General features: G+C 50.5%; 1 protein-coding gene across 1 annotated transcript in view; it reads left to right on the top strand.

Moving 5' to 3' along the window:
* Window positions 1-16,861, top strand: part of VOPP1 (VOPP1 WW domain binding protein) — a gene marked incomplete at both ends in the record, with an annotated part of 87,379 nt that extends 70,518 nt beyond the window's left edge. The window contains 3 exons of the mRNA XM_082662124.1: window positions 2,907-2,984; window positions 7,957-8,093; window positions 16,671-16,861. Coding sequence (XP_082518250.1) covers window positions 2,907-2,984; window positions 7,957-8,093; window positions 16,671-16,861 — 406 coding nt within the window. The remainder of the gene's footprint in view (window positions 1-2,906; window positions 2,985-7,956; window positions 8,094-16,670) is intronic.
* Between the last annotated feature and the right edge of the window lie 7,653 nt (window positions 16,862-24,514).

Below are 24,514 nucleotides of genomic sequence, written 5' to 3' on the forward strand. Positions count from 1 at the left end.
ATCAATTATACTTCAGTAGAACTGTTTTTTAAAAAAAAACAATCAGGAAAGCCAAAACAGCGTCTCCTCCCCTGCTATGTTCCTGCCGGGTGCCCCGAGAGGAAACACCGACAAGCGGGTGGTTCTCCGTCCCGGCTGTGTCCTAGACTCACCTGAGGAGCGATTACCAACCCACAGGCAGAGGCGTGTCTTAAAGCTGCCCAGTAATTGGGAGGTGAGCCAGGGTCGAGAACCACTGCTTTCCAGAGTGCTCATCACAGAGTGACCACCTGAAGCTGCAGAGGTTCCTCCTGGGCTGCCTCCTTTCCTGTTATACGCCCACAGGTGGAGGGTTCTGCTACTTCGTTCAAATGGAGAACTTTCCCATGGCAGGTTTGGGCCCTTAAGGAAAAACTGGAGAGATGGTCTCCATGTTAGGCCATAATAAGGCTAAAAATAAATAAATATTGAAACATTAAATAATATTTTAAAAGCTTGTTATAGGAAGGTAGAATTGGTGGTGAGTAGTATATTTTAGGATGATAGACTCAATATTGGGAAAGAGATGGCTGTGACACATTGATACCCATCTGAACGGGAAGAGAGCTTCGGGGAATTAGTGGGAAACCCGAAATGTCACGAAGATCGCAGAGACCTAGTTTAAGGAGGGAAGAGGCGGGAATTCCCAGGATGTCAGTATACTAAGGAAACAAGCAGCCTGCTGGGGTGAGATTTTAACAGCGCACGTGCGAAAGATGAAGAGTGGGCTCATCACCCAGCGCAGGGTGGTAGGGAACCTACATGAAGGCTTCAGGAGAATCATCTAAAACAGATTATTAAAGGGGCCTTTTGTGATCATTTGGAACTAATTTGGGTTTGCCTGTTAACGTCCTGTGAGGTTGGGCTCATTTTTTCGATGGGACCGTGAGACGGGGAGATCTGTGACTTGACAGTGTGCCCGAGTTGCATGAAGACATTTAATAGCAACTCACTCCGTATTTCAGCTGATAAGATAGAAAGTCTGGTCTAAACAAACAGGCCAGTTAGGTAGATTTGTGGCTGGTGTAATAGCCGTACCTATAAAAGTACGATTAGTAAAATACCACCATGGAAGGAAGGTCTTTAATGGAATTGACCATTGGCTCCATCATCACTATTTTATAATTGATTTGAATGAAAATATGGAAGGCATGCTGTAGCAGTCATATTCTCAGGTTGTAGGGAGAGGGGTATCGCATCCAGCTCTTTCTTTTATTTAAAAGTTCTTTTAAATTTTTATTTATTTAGTTTATTTATTTTCGGCTGCATTGGGTCTTCGTTGCTGTGCACGGGCTCTCTCTAGTTGTGGCAAGCGGGGGCTGCTCTTCATTGCGGTGCGTGGCTTCTCTTGTTGCGGAGCACGGGCTCCAGGCGCGCGGGCTCTAGAGCGCAGGTTCAGTAGTTGTGGCGCGTGGGCTTAGTTGCTCCACGGCATGTGGGATTTTTCTGGACCAGGGCTCGAACCTGTGTCCCCTGAATTGGCAGACAGATTCTTAACCACTGCGCCACCAGAGAAGCCTTCCATCTCTTTTCTTTTCCTTTTCCTTTCCTTCTTTCTCCCTCTCCCTCCCTCCTTTCCTTCCTTCCTCATTTTTTTTTTTTTTTTTTTTTGCGGTACGCGGGCCTCTCACTGCTGTGGCCTCTCCCGTTGCGGAGCACAGGCTCCGGACGCGCAGGCTCTGCGGCCATGGCTCACGGGCCTAGCTGCTCCGCGGCATGTGGGATCTTCCCGGACCGGGGCACGAACCCGCGTCCCCTGCATCGGCAGGCGGACTCTCAACCACTGCGCCACCAGGGAAACCCTTAACTAATGTTTTATAGGGAGCTATTTTCTACATATTTTTCTACATAAAACAAGTCAATTTGTACTGGAATTACCTACAAATTGTGTCCAAGGTCTTGGATCAAATTGTGCATTTCTCCCAACTACTTTTTTGTTTTTAAAAGAAAAAAATTGCCAGGAACCTAGATCACAATTCTGTGATCATTTAATACGATTGAGAAACAGCCTTGCCCACCCTCGCACACACCCAGTCCACTGCCCCTTGGACTGATATTGCTTTAGTGAAAGTGTCTCTGTGAAAACCAAAGTGCAGACGTTTTCACAGCTCCTCTCTTTTCATAAAGAAGGCGGGGCTGGAGAAGAGTGGGAATATTGAAGGAGGCCAAAATAACCGCTTGGAGCCTGGACCCTGACCTGCTCTGGACCTGCCCTCGGAGGGCGAGGGCCTTTCTCAGGGATCTTCTGGGGGAGGGAGGGTGCTGAGCGCTGTGAGTGTCAGCATCGCGGGGGCAGGACACGTGTGAGCAGCCCTGGCCCTTGTCAGCACTTCACACGAGGATGCTGGCCTTCAGACTTAAAACAGCGCTGTAAGGAGCTCCTGCCCACCCACCCCTTTTGCTTATGGGGAAACTGAGGCTCACAGCGGTTGAATAACTTGCTAGAAGTCCTGCAGCTGGCAAGTGGCAAGACCAGGACTCAACCACCTGACTTGTCTGACTTCGTAACCTCTTCCCTTGACCTCGCTGGCCTTGTCGGTACAGAGTCCCATCTTCTGACGGGGGTCAGCGCTGAGCAGGGTCTACAGCGCTCTGATGCTCCCCTCTGGTTTCATGCAGGTGTTTGGTCATCCAGTTACAGGGGCCTCCCTGGAAGGAAACCACTGTGATTCTGCCCACAGGATATGGAGCAGACAGGTGCTTTGCATGACACTGTCCCTCTCAGCGCCTTCCGTTTGGGCCACCCGTTTGGACTACCACAGCTCCGCTAGTTTCCTAAAGTGCAGTGGTGGCAGTTCTGTCCTTTGCACTGAAGTCTGCCTGGACCTCCCGACTGGTCTGGCCCTTCTTCCGCAGGGTGCTGACGGCCTGTGTCCTCTCTCCCGCAGATGCCGCCCCTACGAGGACTGCTGTGGTTCCAGGTGCTGTGTGCGGGCCCTCTCCATCCAGAGGCTCTGGTATTTTTGGTAGGTCACGACTCTTCCTGGTCTCAGCTGCTCCCCCTGCCCTCCCCCAGGGCTCTGCCCGGTCAGTTTGTCACAGCCAAGGTGACGTCACCTTCCCCTGAGGACGTGGTCTCTGGGTGGCCTCAAGAAAGCAGGTACGTTGGGGCTGGCTTCATGTCAAGCACTTCTGCTCACGGAGTTTGGAGAAAGCTCGTCCCCATTTCCACAGACTTGTGGCTCAGAAAGCAGACTTACTCTTTTGGAAGCTGGACTGTACAGAAGCTGGTCCTTCAGCGGCTCCTCCACCGATTTCTGAAAGGGAGCTGAGGCCAGTTGTGTTAATCAGAGAATCGGCCCATCTCGTTATAACGTTTCCACTGCCTGGAAATCTTCCGTATTCGCATTGTGTCAGCTGAGTCCTGACGTTCCAGACAGACAGCCCGCACCCTTGCCCATCTTCCAGCTCTACCGGGGGAAGTTGGAAGAGCTGTCTGGAGTCTGTAAGATTGGACCTTGGGAGAGAATGAGGGAGTAAAGCTGACAGGAACCTCCCGTGAGTGGCCACCCTCAGAGGATGCCTGTTTGGAGGTTTGCCTGAAGATTCATCTGACTCTGTAGATGAGAGGTAGGCTTCAGATGACAGAGATGGCAGAGTATGTGTGGGAAAGGATTTGCCTAAAACCAAAAGGGTATTTCCTGTGCCTGCCGCGCTCTCCTCTGCACCACTGCAGAGGTACAGTCTTCGAGGCAAACCCCGTGAGGGATTAGGACGCAGCTTTAAGGTTTAAGCTTCTTCATGGGTTTCAGATTCTGACATTCCTGACGTCTAAAGACTTTACGCCCTTTCCTGAGCATGTGGCGGCAGACACCTGAATTCCTGGTGAGATTTTTTGCCTTTGCCTCCTGACGGCTGTTCCTAATGTTTGATTAGGGAAGTCAGCAGGAAGTGGGTACTCCACCTGCCACGTTTTCTTTAATAGGAGACCCTCTTCTCGTTCTCACCATCACCACCTCCTTGATGGGCCTTTGGCCATTTGGGGGCTGGACTCACCTGTCACGTCGGGCCCTGAACAGTGCCACGCTGGTGTTGGCTCCTCCCCACCTCCTAGCTGCTAGTGCCTCAAACTCTATAGTAGAAGGAGAACTTTTTTACCCTGAGATTTTCCACATGTGAACACCTCTGTGCACCTATCAAGGTGGAAGGGACTGGTGCCAAAGCTGGGGTGAGGAGGGCCGGGGGAGGGGGCATTTCAGAGCTTTGCCTGGCTTTACACACGCGCCCCCTCAGAACTTGCCTCCCCGGGGCCTTGTGGTCGAGGGTCCCGAAAGGGATCAGCCGTGCTTCTGGTTGGCCTGAAACACCAGGCGAATGATGATGAGATTGTGGAAATGCTCCTAAAAAATGAGAAAACGTGTCAAAGTTTAGACATCACGTGATTAGAAAGAAGGAAAAATGGAAAGTCCAGGAGAGCTCTGAGGGCCTGGCTGCTAGAGCAGCTTCTGTCGACCTTCCCTGGAAGCGTTCGTTTCCTGAGCTGGTAGCCGGTGCTTCTGAGCTGTCGGCCGGCGTCACTTGTCAGGGTCAGGGCACCTCGGCGAGCCAGTGGGTCCCTACACAGAGGCACCTCATGAGAGCCGTGGAAGGAGGGCAGGTCTCCAAGGTCGGGGTGCCAGATACCAGAAGGTTTGGTTGAGTTCTTTGAGTTGAGATTCTGATACCAGATAGCAGCTTCTAAACTGGGGATACAGCCAGAGAGCACCTTGAGATGCAAGCCTGAGGTGCCCCAGCTGAAGTCAGAGGACACAGGGTTTCCGCTCCATGGGTTCCTTCTCTCAGTTATGTATCTGGTATGGGGAAGGCCCCACGGCAGCCGGGCTCCTGAAACAGACAGATGTCTAGACACATGGAGAGTTTTAAACCAGTGTTCTGGAAACGAAGCGTGCAGCCTCTGATGCCACAGAAGTTGGGGAGAGCTGCACAGCTTCTGACCGGGCCTCAGAGAGGGGCCTTCCCTGCGAAGGGCCCAGCACACTGCACTCAGGGAGGGCCTTCCCTGCAAAGGGCCCAGCACATCGCACTCAGGGAGGGCCTTCCCTGCGAAGGGCCCAGCACACTGCACTCAGGGAGGGCCTTCCCTGCAAAGGGCCCAGCACATTGCACAGGCAGGGACGTAGGCATGCCCCTGGTGAGGGGGTGATGGGCAGCTGGTGTGGGGGCAGGTTTGCAGGGCGGGCAGGAGGTTGGCAGGATGGAGCTGGGCATCGCGCGGAAGGAGGGCGGCTCTCCAAGCTGGTCCCACTTGACTCTGGAGGAATTTGGGCTCCTTACCATAACACGAGAGGTTTTGGAGGAGGATGCTTTCAGAAGTCCCTGCCAGCTCTAAAATCTTAAGTAATCTTTAACCAGGATAGTCAAATGAAAGCCCCAGGATCAGAAAAGGTGTAGAGTTGGAGAGCGCATTGCAACAGAGTGCAGCCTGGCAGGTGAGTGCAGCCCTGCTGCCAGGGCTGCCGCGGGGCTGGGGGCTGGGGCAGGCCGGCCCTGGATCTGCAGGGGCTCTGCTGCTGCCTGGGGCCTGCACTGGGAGCTGAGAACTGCTGTTCCAAGTGCTGCGGCGGGGAGGCAGGAAGGGACTGGAAAAACAAATTGAATTGAAGAAACCGGATTACTTTTGATGACAGAAAAGGCACATACTTCCTCTCTTGATCCCAGGGAAGCTCCCCAGACTCGCTCAGCAGTGGAAGAGAATGTCTAGGAAACAATCGTCCTGTAACTCACAGCACTTCCAAGAGCTGCTTTCATACCGTGGCACGCCTTCCCTCACGGCCACCCTGCTTCCTCTCGCTGCTACCAGAAGCTCATTCCCCTGCACCCTTGTTATTTTCTCTCACACTACTGCTTCAGTAAGGACTGAGTCTGATGATTGCCCCCCAAGCCGGGAGTTGGTCTCCTGCCATGTGACTTTGTTCTTATTAGCTTGCACCTGTGTGCTCGCCAGCAGCCCACGGTGTGAGGTGTGTATCACTTTTATGTGTCTAGGAAGAAATATGTATTCCATTTGACGGTGTAACCGACATTTTGGCTTGTCTCGTGGAAGAGACCGAGACCTCGTATGGCTTCTGCATTTCTGATCCAGAGAGCCTGGTCCCTTGGGAGCGAGCAGTAGTGTTACTGAGAAGGGAAACCCTCACGTGCATTTAGCTTCCCTGTGCCTTACCTTTCTGCCCAGGTGTTTAGAGTTGGACCCAGGGTTGAACGTAAGATTATCATGGCGTCCAGATGAAGCTGTCCCCTTGGGCTTCCAGCATCTGACTTCGGAGAGGGCCTTGTTTTGCACACCTTGGATTCCTCTAGCTCCCCAAGACTGCGCCCCTCTGACCCCCTCCCCATCTGCAGCTCACAGCTGTCCTCTCTGGGTCTCTCACCCACCCAGCTTTTCCTGTGGGAGCACCTGTGCTGTTCTTTCCACCCAGAAAGAAAGCTCCTTCCCTTCCCTTCAATTTGTCTCTTTCTTTCCATCATTCAGACTCAGCTCAGATGTCGCTCTGAAGGAAAAGAAGCTTCCTCGCTCTGACAGATGCCCTTGTTAACCCTCTTGTTGCATTGAACTGTACCCTTGAAATGATGAACACAATTGTGTGTTATGCATGTTTTACCCGCCACTCCCACCCCGAAACTATGTTGTATCCTTGCTTTTCTTAGCACTATCAGAGCTGTAAATAAACACTTTTGTTAATTTGTTGTTTACTGTCCCCCTCCTCTATGAGAACTCAAGTTCAGTGAGGGGGAGACCCCACCTGTCTTACGCCCTGGAATGCACAGACTGGTGCTGGGAGCATGGCAGGTGTTTAACAGAATTTTTGTTGAATGAATACTGAATTAGACGAGAGATCAGAAAGCCACAATTTCAGTCCTTTTCCTGAATCATTTCCTGTCTGGTGCCCCTGATCTTTGTTCGTGTTCAGTGCTCCAGGGTTGTCCGGTAAACGCTTACTGACTGACTAATGGACTTAATTTAACCCTTAACATTATGTTAATTATTCTTGAAGGCTTTATTGTCTCCTCTTTTCTTAAATTTCATTTGTGTGTGGACAGGTGCCTTTAGACCATGACATGGCCAGCTCTGCTGTGTGTGCATCCTTCACAAGAGTGTGCGTGCGTGTTGAGTGAGGTTCTGGAAGGTTCTGTGAGTCCCATCGTCATATCAGTTTAGAGATGGGCAAGTTTCTCAGTTATGTCTGTGTGGAACAGACAACTCGGCCCTTCTCAGAATGACTCCCCCTGTTTCTAGAAAAACAGGTGTAGTGCAAATGTGAGGTGGGAAGAGTCATTCATTATTTACTGAATGCCAGTGATACATCTGAGAATTCTTAGATGATTTGGACAAAGGTCCGATCCTTAGCCGTCCGCTCTGTGTCCATTAGACTGTAGGGTCATGGTAGAAGGTTCAGCCATACTTAGAACCTAGAGATTTAAAAACAGCCTGTTTATTGATTGTGAGTGTTTTCTCTATTCCTATAGTTTCTCTATAATTAAGAAGTGCTCTAGGAAGGGCACTTAAAAAAATTTTTTTTATGGATGTTCATATAATAACGGAGAGAAAACTGCTAGAAAGGATCACGTGCTTACTCTTCTTGCTTTGACAGTAAAGAAAAATGAGGGAAATAGTGAAGACCAGCAGTAGTGTTCAAACTGGATTGAAAAGGCATCTCCCGTTTTGACTAAAATATCGAGTTGAGGTCAGGAAGGTAATTGCAGCAGCCCTTTGAAGCCAACAGCCATTTGGAGCTTTTGAAGCAGAAAGCTCACTTCGAGAGCTTCTCAGCACGAGTGGCCTCCATCCAGGGGCACCCAGAGCTCTGCAAGCCAGCTGTCTCCCTGGTGTGCTCCACCGGGCCCGTCCCGGGGGAAGGTGGTCGGGGAGGACCAGCCAGGGAGGCCTGCCGTCTGCCCGGGCCTCTGCCTGGGGCCTCACCCTGTGCTCTCGCCCAGGTTCCTCCTGATGATGGGCGTGCTCTTCTGCTGTGGAGCCGGCTTCTTCATCCGGAGGCGCATGTACCCTCCGCCGCTGATCGAGGAGCCGGCGTTCAACGTGTCCTACACCAGGCAGCCCCCGAACCCCACTCCAGGTCAGCCAAGCCCTCTGTCCTTGTCTCTCCTCCTTTCAGTTTACATGTTCTCTGTAAGCATGTTCTCTGCCACGGAATATGCTGGAAGAAAAAATTCAGGCCATGCTTATTCATTTAAGTTCTGATGATCAACCTTACTGTGCATCTGTGCTGGTAATAAGTGCAATGTCTGCTGTGTTGTATGTCTGTCACCTCTTATTCTTACCTAATTATTGGTGCATCTTTTATGCATGTTTATGCAGCACATTATTTGCTCTTTTTTCCTAAAAATTATTTCATGTGTAAATTTTTATGTAGAAACTGTACTGTCCATGATATTCTTAATGCTTCTGGACTAAATATTAATCGTGTTACTAAATGGTGATTTGCTTAGATAGTCTGTCCTTGCTGATCATTTGTTTTCTTTTGTTTTGCTTTTCATTCATTCATTCAATAAGCGTTTGCTGTGCGTTTATGAGTATTGTGAGTACTTATTAATTGTGCTGCTATAGACATGTCTGCACAAGTTACATTTGGCCTATTTAGGGAACATTACCCAGAGTGGTACCCCAGGGTCAAAAAGAATTCGTGGTTTCCTAATTCTTATAAAACGCTGCTTTAACTACCTAAACCTCAGACATACTGTGGTGGGTGAATTCAAGTTTCCCTCGGGACACGAGCCCGTTCCTTGTTTTGAAATTACATGTGAGATGTTTCCCTTCCCTTTGGGGGCAGGGGGCGCCAGGGACTCTGCAGGGCTGGGGAGGCACTGCTCCTTGAGCTCCTGTCTTTGGGCCCGTGTGGTGGGCCAGTGGCTGCGTGGCTCCCCTGCGTGCCACCTGCCCCGTCAGGCTTCCCACCTCCAGAGTGTGGGTGGGTTCCCTCTATTCATCACACGCCACAGGGAGACAGTCGGACATCTAGAGTTCTGTTCCAGTTTTTACAGAGTTCCGGTTCTGTAAGATAAGTCCTAAGATCTGCTGGACAGCGTGGGACCTATAGTTAGTAACGCTGTGTCGTATACTCACGCCTTTGCTGAGTGGAGGTCTTATGTTGTGTCATCACAAATTCAGAGGGCAGCAGGAAATGCTTGGAGGTGATGGACAGGTTTATGGCATATACTGTGGTGACGGCTTCACGGTGTATATGTATTTCGAAACTCATCAAGTTGTAGACGTTACATATGTTCACCTTTCTGTATGTCAGTCACACCTCAAAGAGAAAAGAAAGAAGTTGGGGGATTGAGCGTGGGAAGAGCTCTCTCTCATCTGCCCTTTAGACACAGAGATGCAGAGATGGGCATGTGCTGGTCTGTGTTTTATAGTTTTATTCCACCAAACACTCCGCCAGGTTTTCTTTTATTATTTTTTAAAACGTTGCTAAAAATCTGAATATGTGTTTTCCACAACAGTTCTGAGGTTGCTGTAGCTTAAACTTTCTCTCAGGGTTAGTACCACTTTTCATGCATAAGTGGATTTTTATTCTTTCATATTTGGAAAGATTTGAACAGCTTCAAATCTATGCTCCAGCATAGGGCAAAGTGAAAATTTTCAGTTAAAATGGGAGGCCAAACCTAGATTTTATCTGGCTTAGTCTGAGTTGTCAGTCCTTTGATTTTTTTTTTTTTTCAAGAAGCAGACAGTAGATCAAAGACATGGGTAAAAGACTAATGAATTTCCTTTTCCTTCTGTCTTCATGACACGGATTTTTAGTGGCCTGTGTGGCCACAGATGCAAGATGCCGCGTGTGCTTGGCCCACAGCGTCAGGCCTGGGCTGGGGCCCGGGAGCGGAGCTGCCTGCACACAGCGGCCTCTTTTCTTTCTTTCTTTTTTTTTTTTGGCAGTACGTGGGCCTCTCGCTGTTGTGGCCTCTCCTGTTGCGGAGCACAGACTCCAGACGCGCAGGCTCAGTGAATGACCTATCAATGAAAAATTAATACAAAAACATATGCAATGTAAGTGAACTGACATTTAAAGGTAAATTCATAGCCTTATTCTTTGTTACAAGTTTAAAATAAGAAAGTGAATTAGCTGACCTCTCCTTGAAAGAGGTTCAGAAATTAATAAACTCACAGAAAGCAGTAAGAAGTACATAATAAAAAATAAAAATTAATTACAGGAAAAAGAAAAATCGATTTGCAGATCTAAAAGTTAGTGCTTGGTGAAAGGCAATAAAAGTAAATGATATTGCTAATATAGGTCCAGAAAAAACTTTAATTGGAAAAGATACATGCACCCCTATGTTCACAGCAGCAGTATTTGCAATAGGCAAGACATGGAAGCAACCTAATGTCCATCGACAGATAAATGGCTAAGGAAGATGTGGTATATATACACAAAGGAATATTACTCAGCCATACAAAGAATGAAATGATGCCATTTGCAGCAACATGGATGGACTTATCATATTAAGTGAAGTAAGTCAGAAAGAGAAAGACAAATACCATATGATATCACTTACATGTAGACTCTAAAATATGACACAAGTGAACTTCTCTACAAAACAGAAACAGGCTCACAGCCATAAAGAACAGACTTGTGGTTTCCAAGGGGGAAAGGGGTGGGAGAGGGATGGAGTGGGCGTTTGGGATTTCCAGATGCAAACTATTATGTATAGAATGGATAAACAACAAGATCCTGCTGTATAGCACAGGGAACTATATTCAATATCCTGTAATAAACCATAATGGAAAAGAATATAAAAAAGAATATATATATATGTCACTTTGCTGTACAGCAGAAATTAACACAACGTTGTAAATCAACTGTACTTCAATAAAGTAAATTTTAAATAAAGTAAATGACATTGCCAATCCCATCCCTGATAAATCTAATTAGTAAAGCTGGATAAAGAAGAAGTAAAATCATAAATTGAAACATTACATATCCAGAGATTAAAAATTACAAAGAAGTACTCCTGAAATGGAAAATTTTGGTAAGATAGGAAAGTGTACATTACCAAAGATTCATTAGAATACTGAAAATTTCAGTGGTCCACAAAGCAAGCAAGAGTTTGAGGATGTTTTCAAAGAGTTAGCTCTCAGAATGGCTCCAAATTCATATGGTATCTTTGAAACTTTTAAGAAACAGTTCATGTCAATGCTTATGAATTACTACAAGTATAGAAAGTTATGGAAATTACCTAATTTGTTTTGTAAAGCTAGTATAACTTGTAGAACTAGTGTAACCAAAGTAAAATTATATTGGATCATGTTTAATGATCGTAAATACAAAAATCTTGGGAAACGGAATTAAACAGTGTGTCTGCTCGGTTGGGGCGCTTGTCAGTCGACGCATCTCTGCTGAATCTAGGGCTCCCTCTCAAATCGCACAGAGACTCTCAAGGAGGCAGAGACGATGGCTGCAAGGGGTGGAATAACTTCAAGTCTCCGGAGAAGAAGGCTGTGGCCGGCTTAAGAGCGCAGCCCGGGGCGGGTGGTGGAGCCCGGGGAGCCTGGGCCGTGACAGCCCCCAGCCAAGCCCTTAGTCCTCGGATGGCGCCCAGAATGTCGGTCCCTCACGTCACCAGCCTTCTCTGGTTTTGCCCGTCCCTCTTTAGCCGGAACTTCTTCCCCCATTTCCTCACCCCGTTGTGAGACACACGCCACAGTGGCAACAGCCTGGGCTTGCCAGTACACTACTGGGTGCAAATTCCAGCGCCTCCATGTGGCAGCTGTGTGACCTTGGCACGTTTTGTCTCGCTGAGCCTCCGTGTCTTCAGGAAAGTGGATGCAAGGCCGATACCCTTGCTGTCCCCACCGCGCCCTCCGCATAGGGTAGAGATGCAATGCAGGTGAGGGAACAGCGGGGGCAGCGGTGTGGCTGCAGCCGTTTTGCCCACTTCTCCTGGTCCTTTCCTCTCTATCTCCTGGAGAAACAGTCTTCCTCTAACTCCAGCTTCTTCACAGACGCTCTGTCTTTTCTTTCTCTAACTAAACCATCTACCGTAAGCCTTCAGAATTGAAGGGCAAGTTCTCTTCTCCCACATTCCGCCCCCGCTAAGTTAGGGAGATGGTGCAGGTGTCCCCTTGTCTCCTGGCCATCATTTCTGTACCCTTACAGTCCCGGCTACTTTGAATCCCATGCCAGTTGGCTGTGCCGCTCTTTGTCACCATTTTGCTACTGTCTGTGAGCATCTCTTCTTTGAGGACTTGGGAATGTGTCTGCTCAAATCACCGACCCGCAGTGGCACGCAGTACAGAGGCTGCCTGTGTGAGCGCCGGGTCCTTCTTCCCACGCACGGAACTGTGGGTCCCTGTGTGCTGCTTCTCTCTGCCCAATTGACAGGACATGTTGGGTGCCCTCCTGTGTACCAGGCTCTTTGCTAGACAGTGGGGTTCAAATGTTGAACCAGGCTTATAAGGTCCCTGCCATCATTGAGCTTATATTCTCTGTAGAAATCCTCTCTCTTTCCTGTATTTCTGCCCCTACCTCTATAAACGCACTCAAGCATTTCCCATCCTTAAAAATACTTCTGCCGTAAGAATATACAGTGGGGAAAACACAGTCTCTTCAGTAAGTGGTGCTGGGAAAACTAGACAGCTACATGTAAAAGAATGAAATTAGAATATTTTCTCATACCACATACAAAAATAAACTCAAAATGGATTAAAGACCTAAACGTAAGCCCTGAAACATAAAACTCCTAGGAGACAACATAAAGCAGAACACTCTTTGACATAAGTCCTAGCAATATTGTTTTTGGATCTGTCTCCTAAGGCAAAGGAAACAAAAGCAAAAATAAACAAATGGGACTACATCAAACTAAAAAGCTTTTAACAGGGAAGGAAACCATCGTCAAAACAAAAAGGGAACCTTCTGAATGGGAGAAAATATTTGCAAATCATATATAAGGGGTTAATATCCAAAATATATAAAGAACTCATGCAACTCAACAACAAAAAAACCAAACAACCTGATTAAAAAATGGGCAGAAGACCTGAATAGACATATTTCCAGAGAAGATATCCAGATGGCCAATAGGCACGTGAAAGGACGCTCAGCATCACTGATCACCAGGGAAATGCAAATCAGAGTCACACCGAGATATCACTGTCAGAATGGCTAACGTCAACAAGTTAGCGAGGATGTGGAGAAAAGGGAACCCTGTGCACTGCTGGTGGGAATATAAGTTGGTGCAGCCACTATGGAAAACAGCATGGAGGTTCCTCAAAAAACTAAAAATAGAACTAATAGAAATAAAATGATCCTGCAGTTCTACTCCTGGATAAAACGTCCAAAGAAAATGAAAACACTGATTTGAAAAGTACATGCCACCCAGTATTCTTAGCAGCTCTATGTACAGTAGCCAAAATACGGAAGTAAACTAAGTGTCCATCAACAGATGAACGGATAAGAAGACCTGGTGTATATGTGTGTGTGGATATATATATACTGCATTACACACACACACACACACACAAAATGGACTACTACTCAGCCATAAAAAAGAATAAATTTTTGCCATGTATAACAATGTGGATGGACCTGGAGGGTATTATGCTAAGTGAAGTAAGTCAGACAGAGAAAGACAGATACTGTCTGTTATCACTTACATGTGGGATCTAAAAAAATACAACGAATGAATATAACAACACAGAAGCAGACTCACAGACATAGGGAGCAAACTAGTAGTTACCAGTGGGGAGAGGGAAGGATGGAGGGGCAAGATAGGGGTAGGAGGTTAAGAGGTACAAACTGCTATGTCTAAAATAATAAACAAGGATATATTGTACAGCCCAGGGAAATATAGCCATTATTTTGTAATAACTTTAAATGGAGTATAATCTATAAAAATTTAGAATCACTGTGTTGTACACCTGAAACTAATATAATCTTGTAAATCAACTGTACCTTAATTTAAAGCAGTTTTTTTCTGTTTGTTTTGTTTTGGCTGCGTTGGGTCTTTGTTGCTGCGCGCAGGCTTTCTCTAGTTGTGGTGAGCCGGGGCTACTCTTCGTTGCAATGCACGGGCTTCTCATTGCAGTGTCTTCTCTTGTTGTGGAGCACAGGCTCTAGGCACGTGCGCTTCAGTAGTTGTGGCACGCAGGCTCAGTTGTTGTGGCTCGCGGGCTCTAGAGCACAGGCTCAGTTGTTGTGGCTCGCGGGCTCTAGAGGGCAGGCTCAGTAGTTGTGGTGCACGGCCTTAGTTGCTGTGCAGCATGTGGGATCCTCCTGGACCAGGGATTGAACCCGTGTCTCCTGCATTGGCAGGCGGATTCTTAACCACTGCGCCACCAGGGAATTCCCTTAAAGCAGTTTTTTAAAGAATAAAAAAACCCAAAAAAACACGTCTGCCCTTGTCATGCATCCCTTTAGCCACCACTCCTCCCCTCTGGTCTTCACCCCTTACCCTGGAGCAGCTGTTTGCCCCGGCAGCTGGGCTTCTGTGCCAGCCATGGTGCTGAAACCGCTGGCCAGAAATCCCGAATGTCCTGTGGGCTGATAAGGTGCGGTGCTGCCCTGTCCCCTCCTGAACCCCGCCTGGTGACACAGCTCCCGCCTCACTGCTTCACTCTTTCCTCGCATTCTCCTTTCATTCTTTGCTGCCGCCTACGCCTCCTGTGTTTCTCCTCGTCTGACTGCTGGCCTTGTCTGCGCTGCTCTCCCCAGCCATCCTCTGGCCCTTCTACACACTCCTCCTGGGAGGTTTCGGCCAAGGCCACGTCTGTGCTGCCACTTCCACAAAGAAGGCCCCAGAGCTGCCTGGGCTCCCGCGGGCCCTGCCCTTTTCCTCTGTCCCTCTCTCGCCTGGTGGGCCCCTCATCAACACCAGGAGCCGGGCCTTTCCGAGGCAGGCCTCTCCTCCTCCCGACGCACTCCACACTGAGCTGGTCCCGGGTCCTTGGATACACCTCCTGGGCCCCTCTCTCGTTCTCTTGTCCCCATTTCTTCTCTCATATTCAGAGGCTTCCATTGTGTCTTTCCCGGACTATTACACTAGCCTCTTTTTATTCATCTTTAACTTTTTATTTGTATAAAATATAAAGGGATTCAGAGATAAATAAAGTATAATCTCTGCCCCTGAGAAGCACACGGTCCTGGCTGGTCACGGGCTTGTATACAAACATGTCTTGTAAACGAGCCCGTCTCCTGGCAGCAGGCAAGATGCACCAGGAGAAGCAGGTGCCGTCTGTTGGGCCACACAGGTGTGAGACGAGGCAGGAGCTGATGAAGGTGCCACCTGTGGCTGATGGCCGTCCTCCCGACACCCTTGAGTGCCTCTCTGGCCAGGTGTTTCTGTCCTGTACTCTCTCCTTCAGCACACTTGTAGATTTCCAAGACATCCTGCACACCTTGGTGGGCATCTTTCCGGGAATCTGACCTTTATTCAGTTAAACTGTGGCAGAGGAAGATTTGCACAAAAAAAAGACCCTACACGATACACACACAGCGACGACCTCTCTGGTGCCCGAGTGTCTCCTGGGTTGAATGAGGTCTAACTCAGATACACCTGATTTCACTCGTGAACTTAGCCCAGCCCACATAAAACCCGGAGCCCACAGTTTCTCTTCTTGATTCTTTAATTGTTTAGTCAGTATCCTGTCATGTTGTCAACAAGATCAGAAAAAGCAGATCTAAGGTATAGGCTCCAAAGCAGCAGCTCAGGTATTTCTACTGTTAACATGAGAGTTAGGGGGCTTCCCCAGTGGCGCAGTGGTTGAGAGTCCGCCTGCTGATGCAGGGGACGCGGGTTCGTGCCCCAGTCCGGGAAGATCCCACGTGCCGCGGAGCGGCTGGGCCCGTGAGCCATGGCCGCTGAGCCTGCGCGTCCGGAGCCTGTGCTCCGCAACGGGAGAGGCCACAACAGTGAGAGGCCCGCGTACCGCAAAAAAAAAAAAAAAGAGAGAGAGAGAGTTAGGGCTAGATTTGGGGCAGGGTGACCAGTATATTCCCTCTTGTCACCGTCTATGCTCTTGGACCCCCCGTGCCCTGAACCCTGGCCCGCAGCAGGGCTCAGCCTGCATCCTACAGCCTCTCCCTGAGACAAGAGCATCCTTCTCCTGCAGCATCCAGGGCAGGGAGAGAGTCCACAGACATGTCAGCCCACCCCGCTGGCATCCGCCCCGTAAGTCGTCGCCTTATCTGGGAACTGGGTTCACCTGGATGACAGGTACTCTGCCCTGATTAAACGTTAATCCAGCAGGTGGGAGTGGAGCTGATCCTTCAGCAAACTGTTCTCAGAAAGTGCGTGGAGGTGCCGGTGATGGTTCTGGCCGAGATTCGGGAACACAGGGTCCTCTTGTCGGTTCTCTCTGAGTTGACTCACCTTTCCGCGCCCAGGCTGTTTAGGCTCTAAGGGACACTCGGCCCTCTCCGTTGGTAATTTTTTGGTGCACCTCCCCGAGGTCTTGGCAGGGCTGCCCTGGTGTCACTCGGCCTGATCCCGCTAATGTCCCTCCATCACTTAGACACCCTCTTGGGTTGTGGTGCTTTCTGGCTGGCTGCATCCAGTAGAGGAGAAGCTCCGGGAGGCTGGGGCTGGCATGTCCCCTTTGCTCGTCACCTGATCCCAGGTGCCCTGCTGTGTCTGGGCCCTGGCTGTGATGGGCTGTGGGTTTTTTCTGCTGTGCTCACATCTGCTTACCTGTCTTTCAGGAGCCCAGCAGCTGGGGCTGCCGTTTTACACCGACCCTGGAGGACCAGGGGTGAATCCCGCTGGGAACCCTGTGGCGATGGCTTTCCAGGTCCAACCCAACTCACCCCAGGGAAGCATGGCCTACCCACCGCCCCCTTCCTACTGCAACACGCCACCGCCCCCATATGAACAGGTGGTGAAGGCCAAGTAGCCGGGAGCGGCCTGGCACCTGCCTGTGCAACTGGCCGGGGAGGCCGGGGGAGGCTGTCGCCCGCCCTTCCTGGCACCCCATCACTGTTCACCTCCAGGAATGGTCTTCTGAGCCACTAAGGGCAAATTCCTTTCTGATATCTTCAAAGCAAGCACAGCTTCCTTTCAAGCTTTCCTTGGAGGACCAGTATTTGAATTCACCCCGTGTCTCCTCTGTTGCTTCTGTTTCCAATGTCATCTGTGCTCTGGCCGAGTGGACAGTCCCGAGGGTTGACCCCCAAGGGTGGCGCACCCAGACCCTCAGGGGAGAGACCCCGGCAGAAGGTGAGGCAGGGCGCGTGCAGGTGAGTACGCGCGAACGCGAGGAGGGGCCCAGGGCGCCCGGAAGGCCCCCCACACGGCAGGTGGCCCGTCCGAAATGAGGCACCACAGGGCCAGCTGTGTGAGCCCCTTGCCCGTCAGTCTTCCTCTTCCAAAGGCTCTCAGAGAAACAGGCGTGGGCAGCGCAGCCTCGGAGCCCTCGCTTCTCCATCCCCTTCCTGAAGACCAGAGCTGCCCTCTGCACAGCCAGGGCGGGGAGAGCCCTGGGCACGGCTTGCACCTCAAGGAGATGGGGATCCAGAGTCAGGCCAAGCCGCTGTCTATAGTTACCTGAAAGTCACTAAGGAACGTTATTTAAATTCATGGGAAATTGCCCCCTGCCTCCAACCGGACATTGCGTTTGATGAGCTCTTGGTCTGACTTGGGGAAAAAAGTGTTCGAGCCCTTTTCAGTGTGTCCTGTGGAAGGTGGCGTGGAGTCCTGTCCTGAGGTCAGACTCGGAGTCTTTCCTGGACATCGGCAGCTCTCTGGCCTGGGATCACGGCCAGGCAGCTCTGCGCCCTCCCCTGAGGTAGCTCTGACGGTGCGTTGTGATGGACGCTTTCAAAGCAGACAGGCACATCCGGCTGGGAAGCCACGTCAGCCTCTGGAGAGAGGTGTCCCGGCAGGGCGCAGTCAGTGGCTCGAGCCTGGGTTGGGCAGGCCTGGGCCCTGGCTGGTTGGCCTCAGCAGGTGTACGCCGGGCTCCGAATAGGAGGAGCTTGCTAAGAAAGAGACGGGAACGCAAGACCCCAGGACTGCAGAGCGATCTCTTCAGAAAGGGCTGAACAGATTTCACTGATGATGAGTTCATCAAAGTTAGAATAAAGAAGATCTGGTTGGAAACGCAAAGCCTGGCTCAGAAACCTCTCTGGCCCTGGGATCACAGGTAGTCCTGGGGTTGTCAGGGGGCCGGGGTCCTGTTCCTCTGCATAGCGAGTACTGCCCACGATCGCGTATTTAAACCCAGAGTGAGCCCTGACAGGTCACGTACAGGAAGGGCAAAGCCGCGTAGCCGAGACATGTAGATCCCTGTATATGTAGTGGTGGGGTGAAGTGCTTTTTTTTTTTTTTTTTTTTTTGCGGTACGCGGGCCTCTCACTGTTGCGGCCTCTCCCGTTGCGGAGCACAGGCTCCGGACACGCAGGTTCAGCGGCCACGGCTCACGGGCCCAGCCACTATGCGGCATGTGGGATCTTCCCGGACCGGGGCACGAGCCCCAGTCCCCTGCATCGGCAGGCGGACTCTCAACCGCTGCGCCACCAGGGAAGCCCAGAGTGCTTATTTTTGAAATGAACTCAACAGAGCCTCTTGAGGAGTTGTCACTCATTGAACCTGAGCGTCAGGACATCTCACCGAGTAGATACTGAGGGTTTTCATTCCCTAGCCCTAGTTGCCGTGTCCCTGCTCTACTGGGACACGTCTGTGGTGTAGGAGTGAGGAATCAGGATGGGGCCACAGTGACTTACCTTTTCTAAGGGTGGGGAACCTGGGAGCCTCCCCGGGAATCCCACAGGACACTCCTGGAGCCAGATGAACCCCTTGGAAACAGTCTGTGAACACGGATGCTGCTGCCGGTGTCTTTGACCACCGAGTGTGACCTCCGAACCCCTGGGCCCAACTTCAGTACCTCCCCGCACTGAAGTCCTTGATTCGAACGAGACAACAAAGCGCAACATTTGCTGTTTACAACCCAGGACAACTACATGGGTCCAGAAGGTCCTCTTCCTCCAGGTCATTCGTTCTGCATTTTCAGGCCCAGTTTCTCCCTTTACTGTTCTGAGGAGGAAGCGCGCCGAGAGCTGCCCCTGGCGTTGGACTGGGCGCAGCTGAGTAGCCACCCAAATGTCCGTGACGAAATTTTGTTTATCTTTTTGATAGCAAATGATCTTGAGACAATGATTTACGTAGCACTCAACAATTTTATATTCATGTTTGTGTGAGATAAATTTTGTTTTCCCTTGAACCGGGGTGAGAACCCACTACTGTGGGCACTGACACTGTGTGTGGAAATTCCACTCGCAGTGACATTTCCTGCCCATTCTGTTTCCCCCCGTGCTGTCGGTGGACAGTGCCCACTGCCTGGAGCCGGTCCAGCTCCTGGTGTGTGAAGTTCCACAGAGTTCCGTAGCAGGTGTGGCCAGGAGGAGCTGGGAGCAGGTCCGTGCGTGCTTTTCCTCTTGTAACACTTGGCTTATTTCTCTTTTCTGTTCTTTTGATAGGGTCATGTTTCCTATGTATGCAAAATAAAAATAAATTTGGGTGTGTGCTTTGACTCTTTTGCTGGGGAGTGGGAAAGAGGGGAGCGACGAAGTTTCTGAAGAAGGATGCACAGTGGGCTCTCAGTTCAGCTGGGTGGGGTGGAGTGCGTGAGGAACGCACCCAGTCTCAGGAGAACTGGAAATTAGATGCTATCCAAGAAGATACGGAACTTTTGTTTCACCAACACATTTAAAATATCTAGCTAAGGAAAAAATTATCGGAATAGGAAGACAGAAGCATTAATTATGTGGACTTACAGCTAATACTGATATTAAGTATCTGGGGGCCTGAGTGTGCTTTGCATAGGTAGGGGAGCCTTGATTTTAAAATCCAACTCTAGGGCTTCCCTGGTGGCTCAGTGGTTAAGAATCCGCCTGCCAATGCAGGGTACATGGGTTCGAGCCCTGGTCCGGGAAGATCCCACATGCCGCAGAGCTACTAAGCCCGTGTGCCACAACTACTGAGCCCACGTGCTGCAACTACTGAAGCCTGTGCACCTAGAGCCCATGCTTCACAATAAAGAGAAGCCACTGCAATGAGAAGCCCGCGCACCACAAAGAAGAGTAGGCCCCGCTCGCCGCAACTAGAGAAAGCCCTCGCGCAACAACGAAGACCCAGTGCAGCCAAAAATAAATAAATAAATTTATTAAAAAAAAGAAAGAATCCAACTCTATTTGGTCAGAAACTATTTCTCTCACAGATCTATAGCTGCTACAGTTAGGCTGTATTTTAGATGAATCACCAACTGAGATAATGTTTATCAAGAAGTGTCTTATAATTTACCACATTAAAACAGGACAGGAAACAAGGTAGAAGAGGCCAGCCTGCCTGCTGGTGGGGAACGCAGAGCTGATTTACATGCTTCACTGGACAACCCGCTGGTCCTCAGCTTCCCCCAGTGAAACGGGAGCAGGTCATCTACACATCAAAGGTCATGACTGGAGATGGCAAACAGTACTCACTCTTGTCTGTCCCTCCCAAATTTCACGGAACTCCAAAAAAAGTCCATAATAGTTACCAAGGCGAAAAAGTGCAAGATCAGAAACTGTAATTTCTGAAATAGAAGGTGAGTTGCTGTCAAGCAAGGGTAGAGAGGGAAAGGCAGTAGTTGGCTTCGTCACGCCTGTCATGGTCAGGAGTAAGTCAGCAGCGTGCCCCCGTGTGGGTGCAGAAGAGATGCGGGTACGGATTGCAGAAGTCGTGTCCTCTCGCCAGAGCCCTCATCCCCCAAAACCTGCTAACCACTCGTGCCCTTGAATGAGTTTCTCCCCTCAGAGGTGACAAGGTGTACTCACAGGCAGCTAGGACCTTTCTCACCGGAGTCTAGGACTGGGCCCTAGGATGCAGGTACAGGAGTTGGATGGGTGGAGGGGTGAGGGGGGCAGAAAGAAAGTGACAGGATCCACCGAGGGCAGAGTCTGGTGGGCGGGAGGCCTCCTGTCTCCAGGTCCCCGGGCAGGCAGTCCCGCTCTCCACGCCCCTTCTCTGCGCTCCCCTGGGGAGATGCGAAGCCCGGTCCCTCCCTCCAGGCGGCGGGGCGGGGAAGGTACGTTTGTCTCGTCCTCAAGTACCCAAAGGCCCCAGTGCCCGGCACGTGTAGTTCGGTTCTGGGGAGACCTGGGAAGGCACGTCCGCGCCTAGCTCAGGCCGGTGCCCGGCCAGCCGAGTCCCCCAGAGCCTGGGGAGGACGCTCTGGGCGCACTGACCTTGGAGACCGGCTCCCTCTGCCCACCTTCTGCGCTTGCTCTCGCCGTGCCGTCCTCGTCGCCCTGTGTTGTGGTGAGGGCCCTGGCTTAAAACTCGCGGTGGAGCCGCGCGAGGGACCATACGCGCACATGGACGGGCGTTCCGGACGCCCTGCCTCGGAGTCGCCCTGACGACTGGGGGCACGGGACGTCCTGGTGTCCCCGTTTCCCCATCTGGAAAGTGGGGCTACGGAGGCGCCCAGGGTGTGGTGCGAGTTGGACAGCCAGCGACGCACGCGACACCCCGCGATGAGCCCGGGACCGGGGGACCGCGGCTTCTGCGCCCAGATCGCCCGCCCAGAGAGGGGACCGGAGACTGGGCCCCGGGCCCCGCCCCAGCCCCGCCCTGCCCCGAGCCAGGTTGGGGCGCGGCACCTGCGCGAAGCGGGTGGGGCGGCCCCGGGGAGGCTCCAGGAGGAGACCCTGCTTAGCCCTTCGTGGCAGAGTCCCTGCTGATATTTTTTTACTCAAAACCAAACCCATGCCTTTATTTTTAATCTAAAATGAAGACCGTACAGGAAAGCACAAAGCGAAAGGTAAACAGAAATCACCTGCGACCCCAGCATCCCGAGACTGCAGCTGGGCGTGTTTCCCTCGCTTTCTAGGTCCCTCGTTCTGACGACACAGGTGCACCGCGGGATCCTTCGCAGCCCGCTTTCCGCTAGCATTTTTCCTGGCATTTAAATAGTCTCCTGCTTCTTCCCTGCAACGATTAAACAGCGCCCCACCACACGGCTGCGCCGCAGGTGATTTAACCCACACACTCCGATCTAATTTTGGGGTCGCTCCATTTTGTTTTTCATTTTTAAACAGCAAAGTATTCTACACACCCAGAATAATGAGCGTAACTTTTGCCTAAGGCGTATGGTGGATGCCGGCCGGATGCTCGGGAGCGAGCGGCGAGAGGCCGGGCCGGTGGTGGGTGAGGACGCAGGGGACCCGAGTCGCCCTGAACTCCCGCCGGGCCCCGAGGCGCTCCCTCCCGCGCCAGCCCGGACCCCCCGGGCCGTGGACGCCTAGTCCCGGATGACTGTGCGGGCCGAGATCGCCTACAAACCCCCAGGACGGTGGCTGCCGTGGAAAACCAGGCTTTCTTGGGACGCCTCTCAGTTTGCTGGCATAACCGCGGATGCTGCAGAGCAGATGTACTCACGTGAACACGCAAGCCACTCAGGACACAGGACGGAGGCGCCCCGCGCAGCTGCTCCACTGCGCCGCCTACCACCGCCTGCATTTTACGTTTACCACCCCCTGCTTTTCTTCCTAATTTTACCACATATATGTTTTGTTTCACTTTTCGGTATTAATGTATTTCTCCAACTTGCTTTTTTTGCAAAAATTGTTGCTAATTTTTCCCTATTATGGACAATGCTGTGCTGAGCGAGCTTGTGACCATTTTAAAGGTTCATCCACATTTATTTCCTCAGAATAAAACCTTAGACTTGGGTTTCCCTGGTGGTGCAGTGGTTGAGAGTCCGCCTGCCGATGCAGGGGACACGGGTTCGTGCCCCCGTCTGGGAAGATCCCGCATGCCCGCAGAGCGGCTAGGCCCGTGAGCCATGGCCGCTGAGCCTGCGCGTTCGGAGCCTGTGCTCCGCAAAGGGAGAGGCCACAACAGTGAGAGGCCCGCGTACCACACAAAAAAAAACAACAACAAAAAAACCTTAGACTTAAATTGCTGGCTCGAAGCATCTGTACCTTTCTTCCGGCTTTCGGCAAATATTCCCATTAGGAAGATTGTACTGACGTGTCCCACCAGGCTTGGCAGGCACTGCGTATGAGCCACGGTCCATGCATAGCTACCGACTTGAGGAGGGGCCGGAAGCCCCATTTTTGTTCAATTTGTATCATTTACTACATGAATCTCTTACCAACTGTGAGAAGCACCTTCTCGAAAGGTGTGTGGTTGGCAAGACCAAGGCTGGCAAGACTAAGCTCTCATGGAAAAGAGAAGGTTGGGGAGAAAACATGAAATATAGCATATATTAAATAACTATATTTATGAAATATTTATGATATAGAAACGTAGCACTGAATATATATAGCATTAAGTATATAGATACATGAAATGTAGCTTTAAATATATATTACGAGTGGAGTAAGTAAAACTTCTCTAAGCCGTCCACCCCCAAATACCTCTGGCACTCTTCTCCTGAATGTCCTTCCTCAGTTTATTATTCGGGTGGCAGCGTCACGGTCTGGGGCAGCCTCTCCCCTGTTCTTTGAGGACACACACATCCTACCTCTTGAAGTGTTTGAACCAGCCCAGACCTGGCAACCTGAGTCCTCATTTTCATTCTTCAGTGAGCACACTGTACTCATCATGGGCTCTGGAGTCAAAGCATCTCTGCCGCTGAAACTCACTGGTTAGCCCCCGGTGAGGGATTCTGCACTCTGAGCATCAGCTTCCTCAACTGAACCGTGAGGACAGGAACACCTCCATGTTGTTTGGTTTAATCCAACCCCCATTCCCTTCCCTGTTTCTTCTGTAGAAGCCAGAAGAGCCACACATTTTCTTTGCGACGGGCACAGTCTTGGCCAATGATAGATACTACAGAAGTCTCCTCTGGGCCTCTGGGAAAGATTTCACTTTTGTCATAAATGAGACTGGAGTTGCTGGCACTGCCACATGCAGGTTCACCCTGCTTTCAACACTGATGTGATATCTGGAGCTGCAGCAGCTACCTTGTGACCATGACGGAAAGGCCAAGATGATCACAGAGATACCAGCTTTCATAGGGTTGAACCAATTCTAGGTTTCTTATTACCTGAAAAAATAAATTCCTGTTAATCAGAGATTTTCTGTAGTAACCTTCCTTGTGGGGTGGTTGTGAGAATCATGTGAAGTAATTTTTTTAAGGACTAAATACAGTACCTGACACTGATAAATATTTTATGATTATTTTTAGTAGTGTGATCTCAGTTGCCACAGGGTATTTTCGACTCTGATATATGCATGGCCAGGAGTACGAAGATGCTTGTCGAAGGTGATTCTCTGCTTCCAACTAGCATCAGTGACCTTGGGCAAGTCTTGAACCTCTATGGGCCTCAGTTTCCTCAGCTGCTTATAAAATAATCAAACTTCCCTCTCAGCTCTAATATTCTTTGATTTTATTTTCTTTTCCCTAGAAATCTTTCCATCACAGGATGTAGCATCCCGACCGACGACCAGAGAAGGATGTGGCGGGCGTGTGATATTCCTAGTGCAGTTTACAAGTCCCTCAGGACACCCTGGGACTCCTAACCAGGCCTCTGCATGTGATGCAGTACTGAGTACAAAATACCAC

Source organism: Grampus griseus, assembly GCF_964374135.1.
Source record: "Grampus griseus genome assembly, chromosome: 9".
Lineage (NCBI taxonomy): Eukaryota > Metazoa > Chordata > Mammalia > Artiodactyla > Delphinidae > Grampus > Grampus griseus.